The sequence below is a fragment of the Maniola hyperantus genome, chromosome 1 (assembly GCF_902806685.2).
Source record: "Maniola hyperantus chromosome 1, iAphHyp1.2, whole genome shotgun sequence".
Lineage (NCBI taxonomy): Eukaryota > Metazoa > Arthropoda > Insecta > Lepidoptera > Nymphalidae > Maniola > Maniola hyperantus.
The window spans coordinates 17,941,024-17,963,082 of NC_048536.1; the positions used below are offsets into that span (position 1 = coordinate 17,941,024).

Consider the following 22,059-nt stretch of genomic DNA (forward strand, 5'->3'; position numbering starts at 1 on the left):
CACTATCCCTCAAGAAGACATTTTAAAATTGATAAGATCCATGAGGGATCGTATGGAAGCCGTCATCAGGGCAAGGGGGGGTAGCACTAGATTTTAGATTATTTTTAAGATCATTTTTTGTATTCTTTTTTGTATAATTAATCTGTTTTAAATTAAGGCTTAATTAAGGATTTTTACTGTTTCATAAACTTCTTTTTTTGTGCTGTTCCAATAAAAGAAAAATAATTAATTGAATTGTTTTTGTGCTCTCCATTTCATCCCCTTTCAAATGATACCCAACATGACCCTCATTATTGATGTCAAATAAGGTTTAAAATTGTTTGAAGTAGATTTTTTGAAAGGTGCGATTTTTTTGACGCCGAGTGTAGTACCTATAATAATTACAACCTACTTCTAAGTATTTTTCATGAATAGGAAAAAATGAAACGATACAACATTAATTTTCAAAATAGCTTTTATTTGGATAAAAGAACACTTGCACATAACTTATGTGAATTCATTGATGACTCTAAAATAAAATAAACTCTGTATAAGTCCCGCAAATTGCTACTGCGCTGGAACCATGTCTCGTTATCATCGTCACGTATATTTAAGTAAAAATATACCATCAGCTCGAAACTTCAGTCTAGTGCTACGTCAGTAAAATGGCGGCCACGCGCATTAGCAATTTGCGGGACTTATAACAATGAACTGATCAACATATACAAACAAAGTTAGCATGCAGTACCTCCAATGTCTAAATATTTCCAGGGATATAAGAGATCTGTTTGTAATTATTAATTAATTACCATAAAATTGGAATATTTTCAATAGATAGATTACCTTTAGAAAGAGGTAGCGTTTGTAGAGCATTGCCACTGTCGTTGAGACCGACAAAACGTCACATAGGTATGAGTGACAGAGACAACGCTCTACAAAGCCGAAACGTCATTCTAAAGGCCGATGTACATTACTTTCTGCTGCGTACTGTACTTTATAGTACACTAACTAGCTTATGCCCACGATTTCGTCCGCGTGGACTACACAAATTTCAAGCCCTTATATTGCGATATTTTTGCAATTAATGCCATGATTATTATTAAATTTTATTTCACTGGGTAGATTTTAGATCTAGTTCCAGTAGGTTTTTATTGTAGTCACAGTAGGTTTTAATTCTAGTCTCAGTAGGTTTCAGTTCCAGTTTTTAGTTTATTCGGGTTCTAACGCGTCCGCTCTTGTGTTCATTCAGTACCCTTATTATAAATGCGAAAGTGCGTTTGTTTGTTGGTTTATTGGTTTATCTTTCAATCACGTCGCGAACGTGATTTTTGGCATGGGAAAAGTTAAAGACCTGGAGAGTGTCATAGGCTACTTTTTATCCCAGAAAATGAAAGAGTTCCTAAGGGATTTTTAAAACCTAAATCCGCGCGAACGAGGTCGCGATTATCAGCTAGTGTATAAATAATCCGTGTGATTATATCCTCAGTGCTGTCAGTGGTAGGCGGGAGTCTTATGCGGCGGCCATCTTGCAGAGGTGCCGCAGCTGCATGATCTTGATGTCGTCGGTGCCGAACTTGACCAGCCCTTCCTGGTTCTCGATGGAGATCAGCTGCCCCACCGCCTCGCGGTCCTCGCCCGCTATCACCTGCAACATAGGCATAGCTTTATATGTCAACTTCTAGAAAAGTTGACTTTTTCCTATTCTGTACCATAAAAGGAAAAACCGGCCAAGTGTGCATTCAGACTCGCGCACTGAGGGTTCCGTACTACAATCGTATTTTATCGACATTTTAGCTCTTATAGTTTAGGAAAAAAGTGGCTGTGACATACGGACGGGCAGACAGACGGACAGACAGACATGACGAATCTATAAGGGTTCCGTTTTTTGCCATTCGGCTACGGAACCCTAAAAAAGGAATCCTTATAGGAACCACTTCGTTCTCTGTCTGTCGTGTCTGTCAAGAAACCTGTAACAAGAAACTTGCCGCAGTCTGATTGCAGTTAAGCGCTAGTCTATACATAAATAATTGCGTTTGTATGAGTTCTGTGAACATGCGAGCTCTTGTCAACCGACTTGTGTTTAAAGCATTACCTTGACGCGGTCCCCGCTCTGCGGCACGACGGGCTCCAGCAGATGCGAGGGGATGTTGAGGACGCGGTCCTCCTGCGACAGCAGCACGGTGCACGACGTGCCCGACACTCCGCGCAGCGCGCCCGTCTGACCGCGCAGGGACGGCTCGGCGTTTGCGCGCACGCGGACCTAAAAAATTCACACTCAGCAATGGAAATTCATTGTACTAATTTTGAAAAAAAAAAATGGCGGCTGGCCAGGCGCTCCATACAAAAATCTTCGAAACCCTTTTTCACATTTGACATTGGTTTTTATTTAATTATGGCCAGTGTCACTCGAGTTGATATAAGAATTTGAACGATACTCGATGCATCCAAATCTGTTCAGGCATTAAGAACTGGTGGAACAAAGAAACGCACATGCATACATACATGAACATCGAAAACATTAAAGTCCTTTTTTGGACAGTCAAGTAAAACAATATTTAAAAAAAAAAACTTTTGTCACCTCTAAATCCGGCGTGTGCCAGTCGGCGTCCTCATCGGCGGTGTAGGGCGAGCGCGGCGAGTAGGGCGCGGGGCTCGGCGTACCCAGGTAGCCGGGCCCGTACGTGCCGGGGCTGGGGCTGGGCCGGTACGGGCTGTACGTGTGGTCCGAGCCGTACATCGTGCCCGGCGTCTGAGGCGTGAACGGGCCCTGTGGGGAACACTGAGCTTTAGCAGGTCGCGCTCACTTGTTCACGTGACCCAAGAAATATACCTATGTCGGCGCGCCAAACTTGTATTTCAGAAGTAAGTAGGTATCAATTCTTACCGCTGTAACTTTACTAGCATATTAGCGAAGATATATGTCTAGGAGAGGTTCGATTATAGAAATGTACGCAGATAATGGTACCACGTTTTGAGGAGCACAAAACTAACTTTACAAGCGTCAGTCGTTACCTGTGAGTATGCAGAGTCGTACGCCGGCGGTGATCCAGGCAAGCCCAGCCCCATGTCCAGGTCTGGGCGTGGGGTGTGGGCGGCTGCGTCCCAAGCAGGGTGCGCTGGGGTTCGGCTGCCATCGTGCGCCGGGGTGGAGGCGCCGTAATGAGGAGTCCGGCTCCCAGCTTCGTAGACTGGTGTGGCGGCGCCTTGGAGGGGCGTCTTGAAGCCTGCCTCGCGGTATGTAGGGGTGTTTGCACCCGCGCGAGGGTTGGGGGTGCGACCGTAGCTGTAATATACACATGTTTAGTTACAACTATGTTTACGAAACTTGAATTTAATGCAGTTGATAAATTCAAGCTTTCTACAGGCGCTCCGAAAGCTGGCGCTTTGCCGCCCTGTGTCACATTTCACCCCGGTTTTGCCGGGTACGTTAACTACTATCGCGGCAAGACGCGGTGAAGTACGAAGTCAGAAGAAGAGGAAGCGCATTTTGTCGAGGTGCACAAATATTTCCGATGCACAACAAATTAGCTAATAATTTTAAATAAAACATATCTTTAAATTAATAATCAAGCAAATCTTGAAGAGGTAATTTCCGAGTACTCCTAATACTCCTTTAAGTCTTATCATTTACAAATTATCAAGTCTACAAAAGAAATATTTCTAAATAATACACAAGTGTAATGCAGTTAACAACTCGCCTGGAAGCGCCTCCCCGCACGGCTCCAGTGGGTCCCCCGGCGGCGGCGATGTGCCCGCGGTCCACCGATATCGTCTGACACGCCGTGTGCAGCTCCACCCGCGCAGTGCTGACGTTCGCGTCCCGCACTATCCCCACGTTCCCCTTGTACGGCCCACCGGTGATCTTGATCGTTTGCCCAATAAACTCCCGGTCGCGAGCCACCATCCCCCCTCTACCCCCTCTCCCACCACGACCCCTAGGTGTCCCTCTTCCCGAAGGATGCATCGGAGACTGTATCCTCGGCGACATGAACCCTAGAGCCAAACCATTAGTAGTAGCATTATTCTTGGCACCTCCAGCCAATTGCAAATGACGCGTCTTACAAACGAAAATTCCACCATTATCCAAGTACATTCTTGACTGCAGAAACGCAAAGTTTCTGTACAAATGTTTTATCTCTCCTTCACGACCTGCGTGAGGTCCGTCTATGACTTTCACTATGTCTTTCTTCTGTATGGTATTTTGCTCGGAATCCAGAGCCATGGTGAAGCGATTTTCGCGACGTTTCTGTAACGCTTGCGGTTTACATTCGATAACTTTTCCCTGCATGCCGAGAACGTGGAAATTTTCTTTTTCCAATCGAACGATTACTCCGACCGTTTGGGGATCGAGTTGCACCATGTCACCCCATTGGAACTGCCCCAGAGAGTCAACTCCCGTCGCCATATCAGAACATAATTGTAAGTCTCTCGGCAAAACCTCTAATTCGTGCATAGTTAAATCAGAAACCAGCACAACTCTGTGAGGTTCAACTCTGACTATTAAGCCTGTATCGCCTTCATATCGACCCGCTAAAACTTTAACGTGATCACCCTGCTTGAAGTATTTCCTTAACTCGTTTGGTTTGAAGACGAGAGGGTCTTTTAAAGCATCATGCTTTGGCATAACGGTGATCATGGATCCATCTATGGCGATAATTCTCGCTTGTAAGTTAGCCAGATCACCTGAACATACTTCAACGTTATCACCCATAGAGAATGAGTGCAAGCTCGTCGGATCATCTTTAGCAGGAGCCGCGAGTTCTATGTCAATCCCTTCCGGTTGTTCTTCAAATCTTTCTAACTCTGTCAAAGTAGGTTTAACTCCCTCAGCTAAAATTGCTGACATAGTAAAGTTCTTGTACAAGAAACCTTTTCTGGAGTATCTGTTGCCTTCGAATATTAAAAAGTCACCATCAGAAGTAACTTCACCACCGATAGCTCTAATAGCTTCAGGGTCGAACGGTTTCGCTGCCGGCCTGCGTTTCTTCTTACGTTTAGCTGCTTCACTCTCACTTTGAACAGTTCTTAGAGCTCCTCTCAGTCTCGTGTAATCGATTCTAGGTAGTAATTTCAAATGTACTTGATTTTGTGCTAAGTCCACATAATCGACTTGGGCGATATCGTCTTTGTAAAGTCCTCTCTTTAGTCTGACCCATTGCTTCGGTTTCAAACCTGTCTGTTCTTTAACTACTCTTAAAACATCTGTCATTTCTTTAATAGGTACCATCTCTTGTTTCCATATCCCCATTCTTAGATTCCCAACGTTTTCTATAATAGCTTTAACGTGCGTCTGTTTGTATGCTTCGATATAAATGTAGCCTTTGACCCCCTCCGGTGCTACAACTGATTTGATTTGGAATGGTTCTGGAGAGTTCTGGTATGTTATGTACTTTCTCATAAGAAGTAACACTGTAGATTTTTCTTCTCCAATTCTGCATTTAACCATCCATAGATTGGGGTCTTTAATGCCTGGGAGTAGGGTTTGTTGCGTGATTTCATCGGACATTTCCTCGCCACCTTCACCAAAATGTCTAAGCGCGGCGGATTCATCTGCATACTTATTCCTCAGATATTCTTCAATTTCTTCTTCTTTCTGCGAGTCCCAGAGGTTGGTTCCTCTGCGTCGTCCTTCTATTTCTCTAGCAGTGGGACCTATTTCATCAACTTCATTGCCCACGATGCCCATTTCCTGGGCGCCTTCCTCCCACTCGTCATCTTCGTCAACTTCGTCATCAACCTTGATTAGAACAAAAAGTAAACAATTGGATTCAAGTTCATTCGATCAGAAATGTGTATCCATTACTTTGTTGAATTGTATCATACTAATATGGTAAATTAAAACTACCTGACTATTCATAAACACTTGTAAAAAGTTTACATGAATAAAAAAAAAATTATTTAAATTTATTTATTTATTTATTTTTAGTAAATGCGAAAATGTGTTTATCTTTCAATCATACAGAGCAACGGATCTGCGTTATTTTTAGGGTTCCGTACCTCAAAAGGAAAAACAGAACCCTTATAGGATCACTTTGTTGTCTGTCTGTCAAGAAACCTACAGGGTACTTCCCGTTGACCTAGAATCATGAAATTTGGCAGGTAGGTAGATCTTATAGGTGACATTTGGGGAAAAATCTGAAAACCGTGAATTTAGGTTTAGATCACACAAAAAAAAATTAAATTGTGGTCATGAACTAATAATTAGTATTTTCAACTTTCGAAGTGAGTGACTATATCAAGTGGGGTATCATATGAAAGGTCTTCACCTGTACATTCTAAAACAGATTTTTATTTATTTTTATGCATCATGGTTTTTGAATTATCGTGCAAAATGTCGAAAAAATACGACTGTAGTACGGAACCCTCATTGTGCGAGCCTGACTCGCACTTGGCCGGTTTTTTGCATGGATATAGCTAAGGACCTGAAGAGTGACATAGGTAACTTTTTATCCCAGATAATCAAAGAGTTCCCACAGGATTTTTAGAAAAACCTAAATCCACGCGAACGAAGTCGCGGCGCGGTATCAATAAAGTAATAGATTCATCCACTTGACAATCCAAAATCATTTGTAAAAATTTATTTGAATAAAACAGAATAGAATAGAAATCATTATATTCTAATAAAACCTCTTAGGTGAGCAAAATGTTACCTCAGCCTCATCAATAATGAAGCCTCCGTATCGGCTGTCTTTCTTGCGCTTCTTCCTCCTGCGCTCCTCCTCCTCGTCCTCGTCGTACTCCTCCGAGTCCACCAGGTCCTCACCTTCTGGCTCTTGTTCATCCTATGGAATACAATGGCTCTGCTATAACCAACATTAACACAAGAATATTATGGAGGTGGTGTGCTGTGCAGATTGCAACACAGTTATAAGTCCCGCGAATTGCTATTGCGCTGGAACCATGTCTCATTAACATCGAAATCACGTCATTTTGACGTCAGCCGAAATAAAAATATACTATCAGCGGAACACTTCAGTCTAGTGCTGACGTCACTAAAATGGCGGCCACGCGCTTTAGCAATTTGCGGGGCTTACCTATACTCCTTGCAATGATAACCATAGACAACACTATGTCAAAAACCTGAGATACAATTTGACCTGAAATTCATATAGGTGAAGCTAAGGGCATAAGTTAGTGATAAGAAAACTTTTTTACTTTACATTTTCTGTATAAATAAATGGCATTTACATGTTATCTACTTTAAGGCTCCTTTTCCACCAGGGATGTGCCACACAGTTATGCTGAGGTCAACAGCTAAGCTATGAAACTATGTGAGTGTTTCCACTAATGCTAACAGTATATTCCAAACAGGCGGATATAACACGTTTCTGGTAGAAAAGCAGTCTTATATATATATATATATATATATATATATATATATATATATATATATATATATATATGACTGACTGATCTATCAACGCACAGCTCAGACTACTGAACGGATCGAGCTGAAATTTGGCATGCAGATAGCTATTATGACGTAGGCATCCGCTAAGAAAGTATTTTTGAAAATTCAAACTCTAAGGGGGTGAAATAGGGGTTTGAAATTTGTGTAGTCCACGTGGACGAAGTCGCGAGCATAAGTTTATCTATATATATATATATATATATAAAAGGAAAAGGTGACTGACTGACTGACTGACTGACTGACTGATCTATCAACGCACAGCTCAAACTACTGGACGGATCGGGCTGAAATTTGGCATGCAGATAGCTATTATGACGTAGGCATCCGCTAAGAAAGGATTTTTGAAAATTCTACTCCTAAGGGGGTGAAATAGGGTTTTGAAATTTTGTAGTCCACGCGGACGAAGTCGCGAGCATAAGCTAGTATATTATAAAATGCAAGTATTCATCTGATGTGATTACACATGGATGAAGTTGCAGACACTATTATAGTTTTGAATATAATATATTGAATGCATTTTATATATCTATTATTTATGTAATGATAAGTAAAAACAATTGAACCCAAACAACTTACAATAATAACTGATAACCAGTTCATGTTTATTAAGATAAGCTTAAGACTAGTGAAATACCTCGACTTCCTCATCCGCGGAGGCTTCTTTTGCTTCGTCATCTTTGTTGCGACTGGCGTTGGATGCAACCGATCCACTCCTGTTATAATACAGATAATTACAGGTACTAGCAGTAAATATTGCACACCGAACTTTAGAAAGAGATTTCTGCTTCGTAGAGTGTGGTGTCTGTCAGTGGTATTTAATTGCTTAAAACATATGACTTGAAAAGTTAGACATCGGAATAAAACCGTGGATCTCCTAAATATGAGGCTGACATCTTAACCACAGGGCAATCGCCGAAAATACACCTAAAAGTGAAAGTCTTTCTGTCTGTTGCATAACCTGCATAATAGCATTACATTGCACAAATAGCTTTATATGAAACAAAAAGCAGATTTCCTGTCTTATCTTGCTCCTGTTACCTCTAGTCTTTGCCATGAGATGAAAATAGGTGACAAAATATTGCTAAAACTATGAGGGAACACATTCTTTCCTTATCGAAAAATAATATTCTATTTTATCAAATGCAAATGCATAATTTTAGTGAGGTTATTTTACACCAGCTTTCTAAATAAGAATAGTATAAAAATAAATGGCCTAAATTACTTAATAAGAGTACTTACTCAAAAAACAGTATAATATCCTGGTTATATAGATACCTATAGGAAACGTGCTATGAAAGAATTCTATGCTTCGTTAATTAGTTGATTACCTGGAGCGAGATCGTGACCGAGATTTGGATTTGGATCGAGATCGAGATCGCGACCTGGAGGGTGATCTCGAGGGGCTTCGGCTCCGACTGGCTCGACTCCCTGACTGCGATCGCGATCGGGAACGAGAAGCCGACCTAGCAGAACGGTTGGAAGCAGCGCTTCGTCTTGAACGATTCGATGCAACACTGCCCGCGTCTGAACCGCTGCCTGAATAAACACTGGCCTCCGAGTCCGACATGGTCACTACTGCACCTCACTTTAGTTTAGATTAACATAGGTGTTTATTATGTAATTGTAGCAAGCCAATATTTTTTAAACAAAATATAATTTTCATCGAAATCAGGGAAACGTCGATAAATAGCAAACGTCTCAACACAGAACACATTTACTCCGTCTCAAACAAACGTGACAAATGGGTGACAACCACAGAGTACTTTTTACATATGGTGACAACCGTGACATGCACAGAGTACTTGACATGGGTGCATATGTAAAAAAAAAGTACTCTGTGCATAGGTGACAATTCTGACATATGCGTGACAACTGACAAGTAGTGTTGTACCATTGTTGTCAAATTGCAATTTAGTTGTCATGAAAAAAAAATGTAGCTTTTGAGAAAGTAGAGAAAACTGGAAAACTGCGGATAAAACGCAGTTATCTCTACTGATCTCTACTTTCACAAAAGCAATTTTTTAAGCCCTCTTATCCTATCCTCCTGTCCTTGTCCGAAATAAATTATAAAAACTTCTTATTGTCTATGGCAGAACAGGAACAGCCAATAAAAATAAATCCTTTCTTTTGTCTATTGATTCGTTGCTGTGCCCCACCGACTGATGTGATTTTTTTTGTTAAAACTACAAATGTGATAAAATTGCCTGAATATTACACAAAAATTGCAAAACGTGTAATAAAAGTGTTTTTGTAGGGTTCCTATTTTATTAAAGATTGTTTTTTCGTGCGGCTCGATGGAGTGACAACCATCGTTTCTCGTCGATCGTGAAATAGCTTTCGATCGTATTTTCGCACGTCCTGCAGACAAACAATAGGGAGTTTTTGCTGCGGGACTGTCGCGCTGTGTTGTTGTGCAAGTGGGCTAGGTGTCGAGGGGTGTGCAGGGAGTATTGGTGCAGTGTGTGGTGCAGTGCAGGGCCGGCGCTCGTGGCGACATGTATCAGTGAGGCGAGGGTCTGGTCATGTTGGAGACTCGGTCGGTGCGCGCCGCTGACTCGGTGTGGGCGAACAAGCCGCTGCCGGCGCCGCACGCGATGGCCAACTCCAGACACGGGAAGAACACCCAGGTAATGTTAACGATCGATTTGGATGCCCAGAAACTCAAGCTAAAACAAACATAACAATCGAAGCCCTAAAATAAAAAAAATTGTCCAAAAATGATTAATTTCATAACTGCATTAAATATTTAAATATACTCAGCTATTGGATTAATTATTATACTATAGTTACCTACTATATTCCTTCAAAAAACATATTTAAAAAAAATATCGTAAAAAATTCCAATTGGAAAGTCAATCAGTCTAATGTAGACCTAAAATATACATTTTTCTCCAATCAATGAATTAAAACCAATCACAGATAAAACCCGTATTGAAATAAATTATAGAAGAAAAGACCTACAAATCATGCAAACATTTTCGTGGTTGCAAAAATCAATATTTCAATAGCACTGATATTCTATGTTCTTTACTAACAGATTCTTACCACTTTCTGGGATAAATAGTACTTATTTTGTCCTTTACTAGCTGATGGATGTACCACTCTTTCTTGGATAAAAAGTACTTATCTTAAATGTCTGTCTAGAATGCAAGGACAGATTTTGTCAAGATTGGTTCAGTGGTCAGGCCTTAAAAGGTTTTGTGTTTATAATATTAGCAGATGCTTAGGTTTTACATAGGGACTCTTCGATTTTCCGGGATATGTCACTCTCCAGGTTTTTAAGTATACCCGTGCAAAAATCACTTTGTTCTGATGCTCCGTTGCGACATGATTGAAGGATAAACCAACAAACAAACAGACTTTCATATTTATAATACATGGGGATTTAGAATTTCATATTTATATTTGGGGGATTTAGAATATAAATTTTCTTATCAGCTTCATCTCTAAGGTCTTGGGTTAACAAGTCCCCGAGGTGTTTGATTTATGACTTAAATTTCACAAATTAGACAAATTGACACATTTACTATGTAAAAAGTCTCCATCATATAAATGAACTAGCTTATGCCCGCAACTTCGCCCGCATGAATTACACAAATTTCGAACCCCTATAGGGGTTACCTCCTTAGGGGATGAATTTTCGAAAATCCTTTCTTAGCAGATGCCTACGTCATAACTCATAATAGCTACCTGCATGCCAAATTTTAGCCCGATCCATCCAGTAGTTTGAGCTGTGCATTGGTAGATCAGTCAGTCGCCTTTTCCATTAATATTTAGACTAGCTTATGCCCGCGACTTCGTCCGCGTGGACTACACAAATTTTAAACCCCAATTTTTACCTTTTCCTTTTATATATGTAGATGATTAGTGTAAATTCCAAAATTTCGCGATTCTAACTGCAAAACTGACAGAGTTTCATACAAACTTCAAACCCCTATTTTACCCCTTTAGGGGTTGAATTTTGAAAAATCCATTCTTAGCGGACTCCTACGTTATAATAGCTATCTGCATGCCAAATTTCGGCGTGATCCGTCCAGTAGTTTGAGCTGTGCGTTGATAGATCAGTCAGTCAGTCAGTCACCTTTTCGTTTTATATATATAGATGAACATAATTGCAAATAGAGTACAAACAAGATACACAGAGGCATGTGTTTAATTACACAATTGCGCTAATGTTAATTGGCATCATTTCCTCTGCTCTCACTTAGGTGTAACCTTCCTTACTTCCTCGCACTGTGCATACAGTGTTTATTTGAGTAGGAGGTATCAAGGTTCTATTATACAAATTGTAGCCAAATATATCAATTCCGATTTTGTGACTTACATCTAAATAATATATTGAGTTTTAGTATTTACTATTTTTGGTATCTTATTACTTACTTAAGTATTAAATAAAATAAAATCAAAATTGGTATAAAAATTGAATTAAAAAAATAAATAAATAATTATAATATAAAATAAAAATAGTAATAAAATTTAATATTGTAACTATAAGAATTCAGTGTAGTAATTCCTAGAGCCAAAAATTTTATAATGATATATTTCCAAGTATACCTTATACCAACTTATATATATTTATAAGTTTAACAGCACTTAATTAAAATAATATAATTATTAGTCATAAGTTATTATGAATGAATTGTTGATGTTATGAATGGTTTTACCACTGATGTGTAAGTCCATACAATAAATCATGGAGTTACATAATACTTTGTGTACTTTGGTACATTTAAAAAATAAAAGAGAATTATAGATAAAAGAGTTAGAGGGAAAACTTTACAATTATTTCAGGGCTCATGGAGAGTGACTAGTTGTCCCTAATAAGAGAATATGCCTAGTCTCTTTTATTTATTTATAGACTAGCGCTTGGCTGCAATCACACACACAGAGTTTGTACACACACACACACATGCACACACACACAGTGCTCAACTGAAATGAGTCATACACACTTGTCATGCAATTGCCAACCTTAATTTTGTGTTTGCCTGTTGTTTTTAACAGTTATTGCAAGTTAGATAAAATATATAAAAACATAGTGATCATGAATAGGTATCTTTTAGGCACACATGCTTCACCTTAGGCCGCATTATCACTATGTATTGGTATTATAACTGGTTTAAAAATTAAATGATTAAAATTGTGTGTTGGACATGGCCTATTTTTGGTATCACCAACATTAAGCTGTCCTCAGTCCTTCACACCCATTTATAAAATACTGTCTTTAGACATAGACACTAATGGTAAGATTACACCTAACGAGTACAGTCGCGAGTCAGTGTCCTCGGCCGAGTACTCGGTTGGTATAAACACTTTACCATAAGTAAATGTTTAATATGTTTTACGTCTCGGCCGAGTGACATTTTACTGTCTCGCTTAGGTGTAATCTTACCAAAAGATTTTACCAGTACATAATTTAAATGTAGTTTGTTTATCTAGGATGATGTCTGCTACGTAGTTGCTAAGTACGATTACGCCGCGCAAGGTGCGCAGGAGCTGGACCTGCGAAAGAACGAGCGATATTTGCTGCTCGATGACTCGAAACATTGGTGGCGCGTGCAGAACGCGCGCAGCCAGTCTGGCTACGTGCCCAGCAACTATGTTAAGAAGGAGAAACCATCACTCTTTGATAGGTTAGTAAAAATTTAAAATCGTGTAACGATGTATTATGCTGTGTACCACAATGTTTGCAAAATTTTTTGCTTGCAATACATGAAATGACCAAGACACAAACAGTTATAGCAAATGTTCAAGTTAGTTAGTTGCTTTCTTATTTTCAACATTCAAGGTTCAACTGTTTAAAATTCTTTACAATCTTAGTTTTGGATATAATTTATTTGTTTATAATTTTGTTTACTAGCATCAAGAAGAAAGTGAAAAAGGGCTCTGGTTCCAAGACCCTGCCCTCTAACAGTTCCCCAGTCCGTGGGGCAGCGGGCCCGGAGTCACCCGGGGCTCGTCGAGTGGAGCCCACTGAAGCTCTGGGCACTGCGGTAGTGAAGTACAACTACCAGGCTCAGCAGCCTGATGAGTTGTCTCTGACGAAGGGCACTCGCATACTGATCCTGGAAAAGAGCAATGATGGCTGGTGGCGAGGACAATACCAGGGCCATACTGGATGGTGAGCATATAACACATATAAATGGAAAGACTATGCAATTATTTACATCACCTATCAATAAGTAATCTATTTTGCCCCTGCATTTTAAATGAAACATATAAGTACGAATTTGCAAATCACAAACATTTAATTTTTTAATTTTTTTAGTTTCTAAAGTTTACAAATTTATTTGATTTCAGGTTTCCCTCAAACTATACCAGTGAAGAAGGAGACGGCGAAGACACTGTACATACATATGCTATGGCAGAGAATGTTCTAGACATTGTAGTAAGTTCCATTGTTATAAGGATGGTATAAATCAACTGAGGAAGAAATTCATTTTTTGATGTTACAGAATTAAAACATCAGATTGTTTACTTGATCTGTAAAAGTCCTTTTGTTAAATCCATTGGTCCAGAGATGACAACTGGCTTGAAATGCTAACTAAAACCAACTCCCTATATTTTCCTTCTAAATATTAAGATTTTTTCTACTCAATGTTTTATTATTACCTTTTACTGCCTTTGCATTCGTCACTATAATGGTTTTGTCATTTTCAGGTGGCTCTATACTCGTTCACTTCAAATAACGAGCAAGAACTATCGTTCGAGAAAGGCGACCGACTGGAGATCATCGAGCGACCGCCATCCGACCCTGAGTGGTATCGCGCGCGCGACAATCGCGGACAAATCGGTCTCGTGCCGCGCAACTATCTTCAGGAATTGGCAGAATATCTCACGCAGCCATACAGGTAAGGTTAAATGTCGGGTCACCACCGCTATCTACCTACTCCAGAATCTTACTACACTAGTCGGCTTTGGTTTGTTTTTTGTCTAATAAGTTGTAACCTACCTATCATTCTTGGTTTCATGCGCGTGCTGTACCCAATTATTTAGTTGTAGGCAAATATTTATGTAATAAGTGTTAATCTTACATTGGAGACAAATTTAGGTTTAAGTGTTTTGTATAGTACTAGCTTATCCCCGCGACTTCGTCCGCGTGGACTACACAAATTTCAAACCCCAATTTTACCCCCTTAGGGTTTAAATTTTCAAAAATCCTTAGTGGATGTCTACGTCATAATAGCTATCTGCCTGCAAAATTTCAACCCGATCCGTCCAGTAGTTTGGACTGTGCCTTGACAGATAAGTAAGTCAGCTTTTCATTTTATATAATATAGTATAATATACAGGTATAATATACAGTTATAATTATTAAAATGATAGGTAATACATCTTGTATTACCTATCATTTTAATAATTATAACTGTTTGTTTCCATAAAATAAATAAATAAAATTAAATCTTTCTTTAGGTTAGGTAGGGAGACGTTAGCTCTCTATGCGTGTTCTATCGCCTGTATAATGGGGAGTGCTCTGAAGAGCTTTTTGACCTCATTCCACCCTCTTTTTTCTACAACCGCACCGCGCGCCACCGTAAGGAATTTCACCCTCACCATCTGGGTGTCTGGTGCACTTCGACCGTCCGCTGCGCCAGATCCTTCTTTCCACGCACGTGCAAACTGTGGAACCAACTCCCATCGGCGGTGTTCCCACTAGATTATAACATGGGGTTATTCAAGGGGCGGACCAACAAATTCCTAAAAGGCCGGCAACGCATCGGCGGCTCCTCTGGTGCTGCAAATGTTCATGGGCGGCGGTAATCACTTAACATCAGGTGACCCGCCTGCTCGCTTGCTCGCTATATCTATTTAAAAAAAAAAAAAAAAAAAAAAGGTTCAATCACAATCACATGATTCTCCTGGTCTAGAATATGCTACTTCTAAAAACTCTACTCATTCTCTAAATTACCTGTTATATTGACATTCTTGTTAAACACTAGTTACAATAAAATTGAGAAAAAATTGTCATGCACTATTTAGCCCCATTTTATTGCATACATCTGAGACTCATTGAAAGACTACCAGTATGTTGTACATGCTGAGCCATCAAAAACTACTCGTAGTTTTGTATTCGAAAAATACTTTGACATGATGAATTCGTATATTGCAGTGAAGCTAATGAAGGCGGTCCGTCCAGTGGTGGCGCGGCGGCAGGCGGTGCGGCAGGTGGCGGGCCGGGCACGCGTGGTGGTGGCGCGATTGGGCGCGCGTGGTACTACGGCGCAATCACGCGCACGCACTGTGACGCGCTGCTCAACCAGCACGGACATGATGGCGACTTTCTCATACGAGACTCCGAGACCAATGTGAGTTTAAAACCTCACCTAGAAGGCGGAACTGTCACTTAGCATCGCGCTGTTGTATTTTCATCTCGATGTAATGAAGGGAGATCGTCGGTCTGCTTCTTTGATTTCTTCTTTTGACTGTCGTCATCAACTGATTGACATACACAACTGGACATCAGTATCTAGTAGGTACCTCAACATGGCACGTTCTTGTGCCACGTGAAAGCATCGCGCTGTTGTATTTTCATCTCGATGTAATGAAGGGAGATCGTCGGTCTGCTTCTTTGATTTCTTCTTTTGACTGTCGACATCAACTGATTGACATACACAACTGGACATCAGTATCTAGTAGGTACCTCAACATGGCACGTTCTTGTGCCACGTGAATCAGCGGCTTCCTGCGACTATCGGTTCTTCGAACTATGTGCTTTGCCTTCGCAATCTGTTAAGCTTTTAAACTGTGATAGTAAAAAGCCAGCGTTAGACGCCTACAGATTCAGGTAAACGTGAACAATGTGACAGGTAAAAATGAACATCAACAATGAACAGCTGGTAACAAATTACCTACTGCATGTTTCATTAATCAGTCATCATCATTAACCACTCGTTTCAACCCTGTATGTGGCTTTAGCTTGGTCAAACAAACTTTGTACTTAATATTAAACAGCATAACTTTTTAAATTTCAGGTGGGTGACTTCTCCGTATCATTAAAAGCGCCGGGCCGCAACAAACATTTCCGCGTGCAAGTCGAAGGTAACTTATACTGTATCGGGCAGCGGAAGTTTACAACATTAGATCAGCTAGTCGCACATTACCAGCGAGCACCAATATACACCAATAAACAAGGAGAGAAGCTTTACCTCGTGCGTCCGCTGCCACGCGCGGCCGCGAACTGCTGAGCGGAAACCGTGCGAGGCTCTATATATACCCTCCGGCGCGCGGATGAACGACTGCGTTAGACCTCTCGCACACTCGTGATACGTATGTGAAACGGTGACATCGTAGTCGCGATGACGTGAAGCTCAATACATGTGTGGAATGTGGACATAGTGAATGTGAAAGTGTAGTGTAAGGAATCACCAGTGCGCGTCTAGTCTAAGGCTGAGGCCTGAGTGTTGCTCTAGGTTATCGGGATGCTTACGGCGTCAGTCTCAATCACATGTGTTCGTGTGCACTCAGGTCCTACACTGACTGTTCTGCAGGTAGTCGCTCCAATTTCTTGGAAAAGTAACATAGAATAATGAACCAAGAGGTAAGCGCTTTGTTTCCTATAGAAATAGGTACTATTAAGTTTGTCCAAGAAATTTTAGTGAATGCTGATTTAATGGAATCGAATACATTGCTTCTAGTCTCTCTTGTAGTTTTTTTAAAAATTATATTAAGTAACTAACTATTATGAAATAAAATAAATAATCTTTTGTTTGAAATGATACTCAATTAAACTATTGTTAGTTGATAATAAATACATTAAATTTAGTTAGGCCTAATAATAAATTTATATTATGTGTCATTTTTGGGGGTAAAAAAATGAAACATGTGAAACGATGTATTCATTCCATTTGATCTATTTGACTTAGCTACTGCTGTAGTAACTAGAGGATATGCCAAGTAATGGAAGGATGATCCAAAAATATTTAGACTTTGGTAGGGCTAAAGAATCACTTTATCAAATGACTGTAACTTTATATGTCAATAAAATTTTGACAAATATGTCAAAGAGGGAAGTCACAACTGCTTTTACACATAATATAGTAAAAGATAGCGCACAGTGTCAAAATTTTAAGCTGTATATCAAAGTGATCCAGCTCAGTTTATATTAATACACAAATGTGAACAACGAAAAATGAGTCATTGGTACTAAAGGTACAGGTAACGATGAACAATGTGACAGGTAACAACGAATTTCTTGTTACCTGTCACATAATGTGTCAATTATATTATGTTGAAAATTGGGACAACAACGAAAAATTATCATTGGAATTTAAAGGCACGGATAAAAATTTACAATGTGACAGGGAATAATAAATCGCCACGCCCTATTAATGATGTCGGATCTGCAAATCAGCAAATATTCACGAGAGCAATTATTAAGTTAAAAATATTTACCAAAGAATGTTATTCTAACAGTAAGGATATGAGAATTATTAAGATGTTAATTTCCAATTTCATAACCCTTAAGGTGGAATCAAACTATCGGACGTGTCGGCATATAGATGAGCACAGTCGTTTGGGACTGGGATCATCCGAGCGTTTTTGGGTGACAAAAACATCCAGTGGACCAAAATTCTATCGGACGTCCGAGCTTACGTCCGCTACTTACGTCCGATAGTTTCCGTCCGATAGTTTACACATTTCAGTGTACATTTTTATTATCCAGATACCTATAAATCGCGGTGGTTAGCCACGTCCGATAATTTGATTTCCATCTTTAGCATAGCATTTTAGTGGTACTCTTTTAACTGTAGACTGCAAAATGTAGATTGTCAGATCCAGCATTGTTGATAGGTTGTGATGAAATTACTGTTACAATAACTCGAGATAAATGTAACATATTCTAAAAGTGACAGGCAAAAGTAAATATTTTACAAAAAGCATACTTTAGTAAATATTGATGGAGTGGAATATAGTCAGCTGGGGTCCCTGTATACAGTTGTGTAATATTACGTAGTTTAATGCGGCGTTGATGCAACACCGAAAATATAATAATTATAACGATAATAAACCAAAAAACGGCTTTGCATTCTCTATAATAATAATAATAATTAAAATAAGGGCAATTTCTATATCATACAATTTGATAAGTAATGTAGTGTAATTTTTAAATAATTTTTTATAGATAATCTGCGTTTTACGTATTGTACTCATGGTCCCATAATTTAGCCTGTGTACACGACGATTTGTATAATTAATTAATAACATATTATTATATAAATTATGAGAAAAAAAATATTAAACACAAGTGCATATGCAATGTGATGTTTGGCAAAATAAGATATTGTAAGTCAAAGTAAAGTGGTTAGAAAACGGGAATTTTTGAAAAACAGTACGTGTTTAAATAAGAAAATTTTATGGCATTTATTCTTTCTTTTAATAACATACCTAACTGGCTCTAATTTCACCCTATATTATATATTTCGTAGTTCTGCCGTTCTTTAACTAAAAACCTGTTAAGTGCGAAAATAATTTTTGAGTTATCTCCCAAAAACGTGAGAATTTTCAAAAAAGAATGCCACGTAGGACCGTTTTTACTTACCTACTACATATCATTCTTATTTTTAAATATTTTTTGCACTTAACGGCTTTTTAGTCAGAGAACGGCAGAGTTATCTACATTATAATATGTACAGAATGCTACTATACAATGTAGATTTTTTTTACTTTGTAAGGAGCACAGTGAAACTTGTCTGTAAGAGATACCATTTACCTACTTAACAATTTTTGATTATTTATAATTTTGGAAAAAAGTTTTTTAAGCGTTATTAAAATAACGCGTATTTATTTACAACGGAATGATGATTTTGGGTTTAAAATGTTTATTCTAGTGGTTCTTACAACGAATTAGAATAACCTGTAGTTGAATGTGCGACGCAAGTTTAAATTATCCACTCAAAATACTACTTTTGTTTCAATGTATGATCAAATTTACCTGTCAGATGTGTAAAAGGTAATTTTGATCATCAGGTCATGTAACTTAAATAATGACATGTAGTTCACAACAGAAAAAAATGTGTGGATTTTTCAATATAGCGATTTGTTGAGTAAAAGTAACAACACACAAAATATACTTTATATACAAGTCTTTTTTTCCATAATTATTATCATTTTAATGGTCCTTGATCAGTAATTTTAGTAATGTTCCTGATTCTCATTGACTTATTGATTTATCTTGACATCTAGATATCTATTTAGATGTCATAAGTCATGACCTAATAATGGACATAATAATTCAATTTGCTCAAAATGGCTGGAACCTATGGCTGTGGAGCCAAATAAAAAAATGCGGGTAGTTTGAACTTGCGTCGCTGGTCGGAATCTCAGGGCTGCCTCGACACGTGACTGTTGCTAGTCAATACGCCGCCATCACAAGCTTCGCTTTTCTACTTGCCTACATCTACCTTCCCCCACCTTTGCCTTTATTACTCCTAGTCTGAGAATTTGGATGCTTGATGTAAGCTGAAAGTTTGTAATATACACGACACAATTTTAGTATAAGCAAAACCTGAAAGTAGTTTGTTCAGAATCAGTAACAGAATCGATTGCAATCATTTTTACATCGTGTTATATTTTGACCAAAAAATACTTTTAAATCCTTCAAGTTTGGTCACCTAGTTAAACCGCATGCACCAGCTGATTCAAGCCGTGCAAGCGAGAGCGCGCACGATCTACGCCTTAACTGCTTTATTTTAAAGCTCAAGTTCATCTGTACATCCAGTGCTGGAGGGTGAGGGATATTTCAAACTTTCAGTTATCGAGTATCTCCTAACACCATTTCCGAGAAATTCTCTTTCCCCCTTATGATACCATCAAAACTATTTACATTCTATGAAAATATTTGCACTGCTAGATTTTGAAAGTCTTGACTTTTTAAATTTTATTCTTTTGATTTTTTTTGTTATTGGTTTTTATTGTGTTCAAGTCAGTTTAGTTTTTTTGTATAAATAATGAATACTACCACACGACCGATTTTACATTATACCAATAAGTTCATAAACAAAAATACCATTCTTATAGTGTAGGAGCTGGTGTAAAAGTTGTTTGCTAAATTTTTACTGCAAATGTTTTTAAAATTGTAGTTTTTTTTAATCGTTCATGTCATGTGTCAAAATCTTAGATGAATTGCCTTTAATAACTTTAAAAGAAGCAAATTAAGCTTTTGGTTCATTTTATATCATGGACTTCTTCAAAGTAACGCCTGCTTCTATACAACATTTATAACTTAAAATTAAGATTCGTTCTCTTCCAACGTGATCAATCATTTCGTTTACTTTAGATATAATTATTTTAATTTGTAAAATAACGCCACCGGACACGTCGTAGCGTCGCTTCATTTACGCGTAATCGTCGCAATACGCTAACTTGCCTGTTGCGTTCATATTAAAGTTTGAGAGGTCAAACTAAATTGACAGTTCTTAAAATAATGCTATCCTTTTCTTTTGAAAACATTGTAAAAAAATAACACTGTGTTTAGAGTCTTGAATTGTCAATATAGTCTACGGATTTGACTCGGGTTTAACTGAATTGTCAATATAGTCTACAGATTTGACTCGGGTATAACTGAATTGTCAATATAGTCTACAGATTTGACTCGGGTATAACTGAATTGTCAATATAGTCTACAGATTTGACTCGGGTATAACTGAATTGTCAATATAGTCTACAGATTTGACTCGGGTATAACTGAATTGTCAATATAGTCTACAGATTTGACTCGGGTATAACTGAATTGTCAATATAGTCTACAGATTTGACTCGGGTATAACTGAATTGTCAATATAGTCTACAGATTTGACTCGGGTATAACTGAATTGTCAATATAGTCTACAGATTTGACTCGGGTATAACTGAATTGTCAATATAGTCTACAGATTTGACTCGGGTATAACTGAATTAGCACCATTGTTACTTGGCATTTTTTCAGTTCATAATATGAGTGGAGCATGCAAATTGCAAGCGTTCAGTACGCGTGGCAAAAGAACAAGCGTCAATGAAGCGGTGCTAAGGCTGAGCTCTATAGAGCATGCTGGACTTTGCTCAGACTTAAAACAATTAAAGTTTGAGCAAAATCAAACTACACTTTATAGGTCTCAGGCTGAGGCCTATAGATGTCTGAGATCCGATTTAAATCCGAGGCACACCCAGGATGTCGAAGAGGACTCGGATGACGAAAGTCGGAGCTATTTCGTAAGCTACCATACAAATAGTTCTAGGACTACTTCGGAAAGTATTTTCACGGATTCGGATCGGATGCTGTGCGTAATCGCCCTAAGTCTGAGCAAAGTCACAGTTCGCTGTATAGATGTCAGTCTAAGTGGAAGGGGCTATAGAGTGACAATTACCCGCGGCAGCTTTTGTGTTGTTTTTATTTGTTATTCCTATTTTATAATAGGTTATTTTATTATTCTCGCCATTTTTATGAGTGTACACTACTTATACTTTAAATACGAACTTACAATGACTTAAAAATGCAGTATTTTGTTATTATTTTTAAATTATAATGATTTAAGAGTTATTATTTCTGTGGCCGAGCGCTGGCAAATGCAATATTTTTCAGTGTTTTTATCGATCTAAATATTTATTTGACTGACGAACAAAAACTATTTTCGCAACTGGCTATTAGAAAAATAAATGGCAACAAACTCGTATATAAAGATCAGGGTTTCTTT

At 38.6% G+C, this 22,059-nt stretch overlaps 2 protein-coding genes across 2 annotated transcripts; one reads left to right on the plus strand and one right to left on the minus strand.

Annotated features, from left to right (window-relative positions):
- Positions 1-436: 436 nt before the first annotated feature.
- Positions 437-9,127, minus strand: Spt5 (Transcription elongation factor subunit Spt5). Its single transcript, XM_034968208.2, has 8 exons — positions 8,719-9,127; positions 8,025-8,103; positions 6,630-6,761; positions 3,678-5,716; positions 2,992-3,262; positions 2,558-2,746; positions 2,072-2,239; positions 437-1,624 (listed from the first exon to the last, which is right to left on the minus strand). The coding sequence occupies exons 1-8, from the start codon at positions 8,955-8,957 to the stop codon at positions 1,490-1,492; spliced, it is 3,252 nt and encodes a 1,083-aa protein (XP_034824099.1). The 5' UTR covers positions 8,958-9,127; the 3' UTR covers positions 437-1,489.
- Positions 9,128-9,529: 402 nt separating this feature from the next.
- dock (SH2/SH3 adaptor protein dock) lies at positions 9,530-20,547 on the plus strand. Its single transcript, XM_034968344.2, has 7 exons — positions 9,530-10,017; positions 12,830-13,023; positions 13,251-13,511; positions 13,691-13,778; positions 14,051-14,241; positions 15,501-15,696; positions 16,363-20,547. Exons 1-7 carry the CDS (start codon positions 9,913-9,915, stop codon positions 16,573-16,575), a joined length of 1,248 nt encoding a protein of 415 aa, XP_034824235.1. The 5' UTR covers positions 9,530-9,912; the 3' UTR covers positions 16,576-20,547.
- The last annotated feature ends 1,512 nt before the right edge of the window (positions 20,548-22,059 follow it).

Excerpts from the sequence above, each read along its gene's own strand:
- dock (XM_034968344.2), top strand. The coding sequence starts at position 9,913 with ATGTTGGAGACTCGGTCGGTGCGCGCCGCTGACTCGGTGTGGGCGAAC. Across the intron at positions 13,512-13,690 it reads TACCAGGGCCATACTGGATG|GTTTCCCTCAAACTATACCA; the intron begins GTGAGCATATAA and ends ATTTGATTTCAG. Across the intron at positions 13,779-14,050 it reads AGAATGTTCTAGACATTGTA|GTGGCTCTATACTCGTTCAC; the intron begins GTAAGTTCCATT and ends TGTCATTTTCAG.
- Spt5 (XM_034968208.2), bottom strand. The coding sequence starts at position 8,957 with ATGTCGGACTCGGAGGCCAGTGTTTATTCAGGCAGCGGTTCAGACGCG. Across the intron at positions 8,104-8,718 it reads CGGTCACGATCTCGCTCCAG|GAGTGGATCGGTTGCATCCA; the intron begins GTAATCAACTAA and ends GTATTATAACAG. Across the intron at positions 2,240-2,557 it reads GGCACACGCCGGATTTAGAG|GTCCGCGTGCGCGCAAACGC; the intron begins GTGACAAAAGTT and ends TGAATTTTTTAG.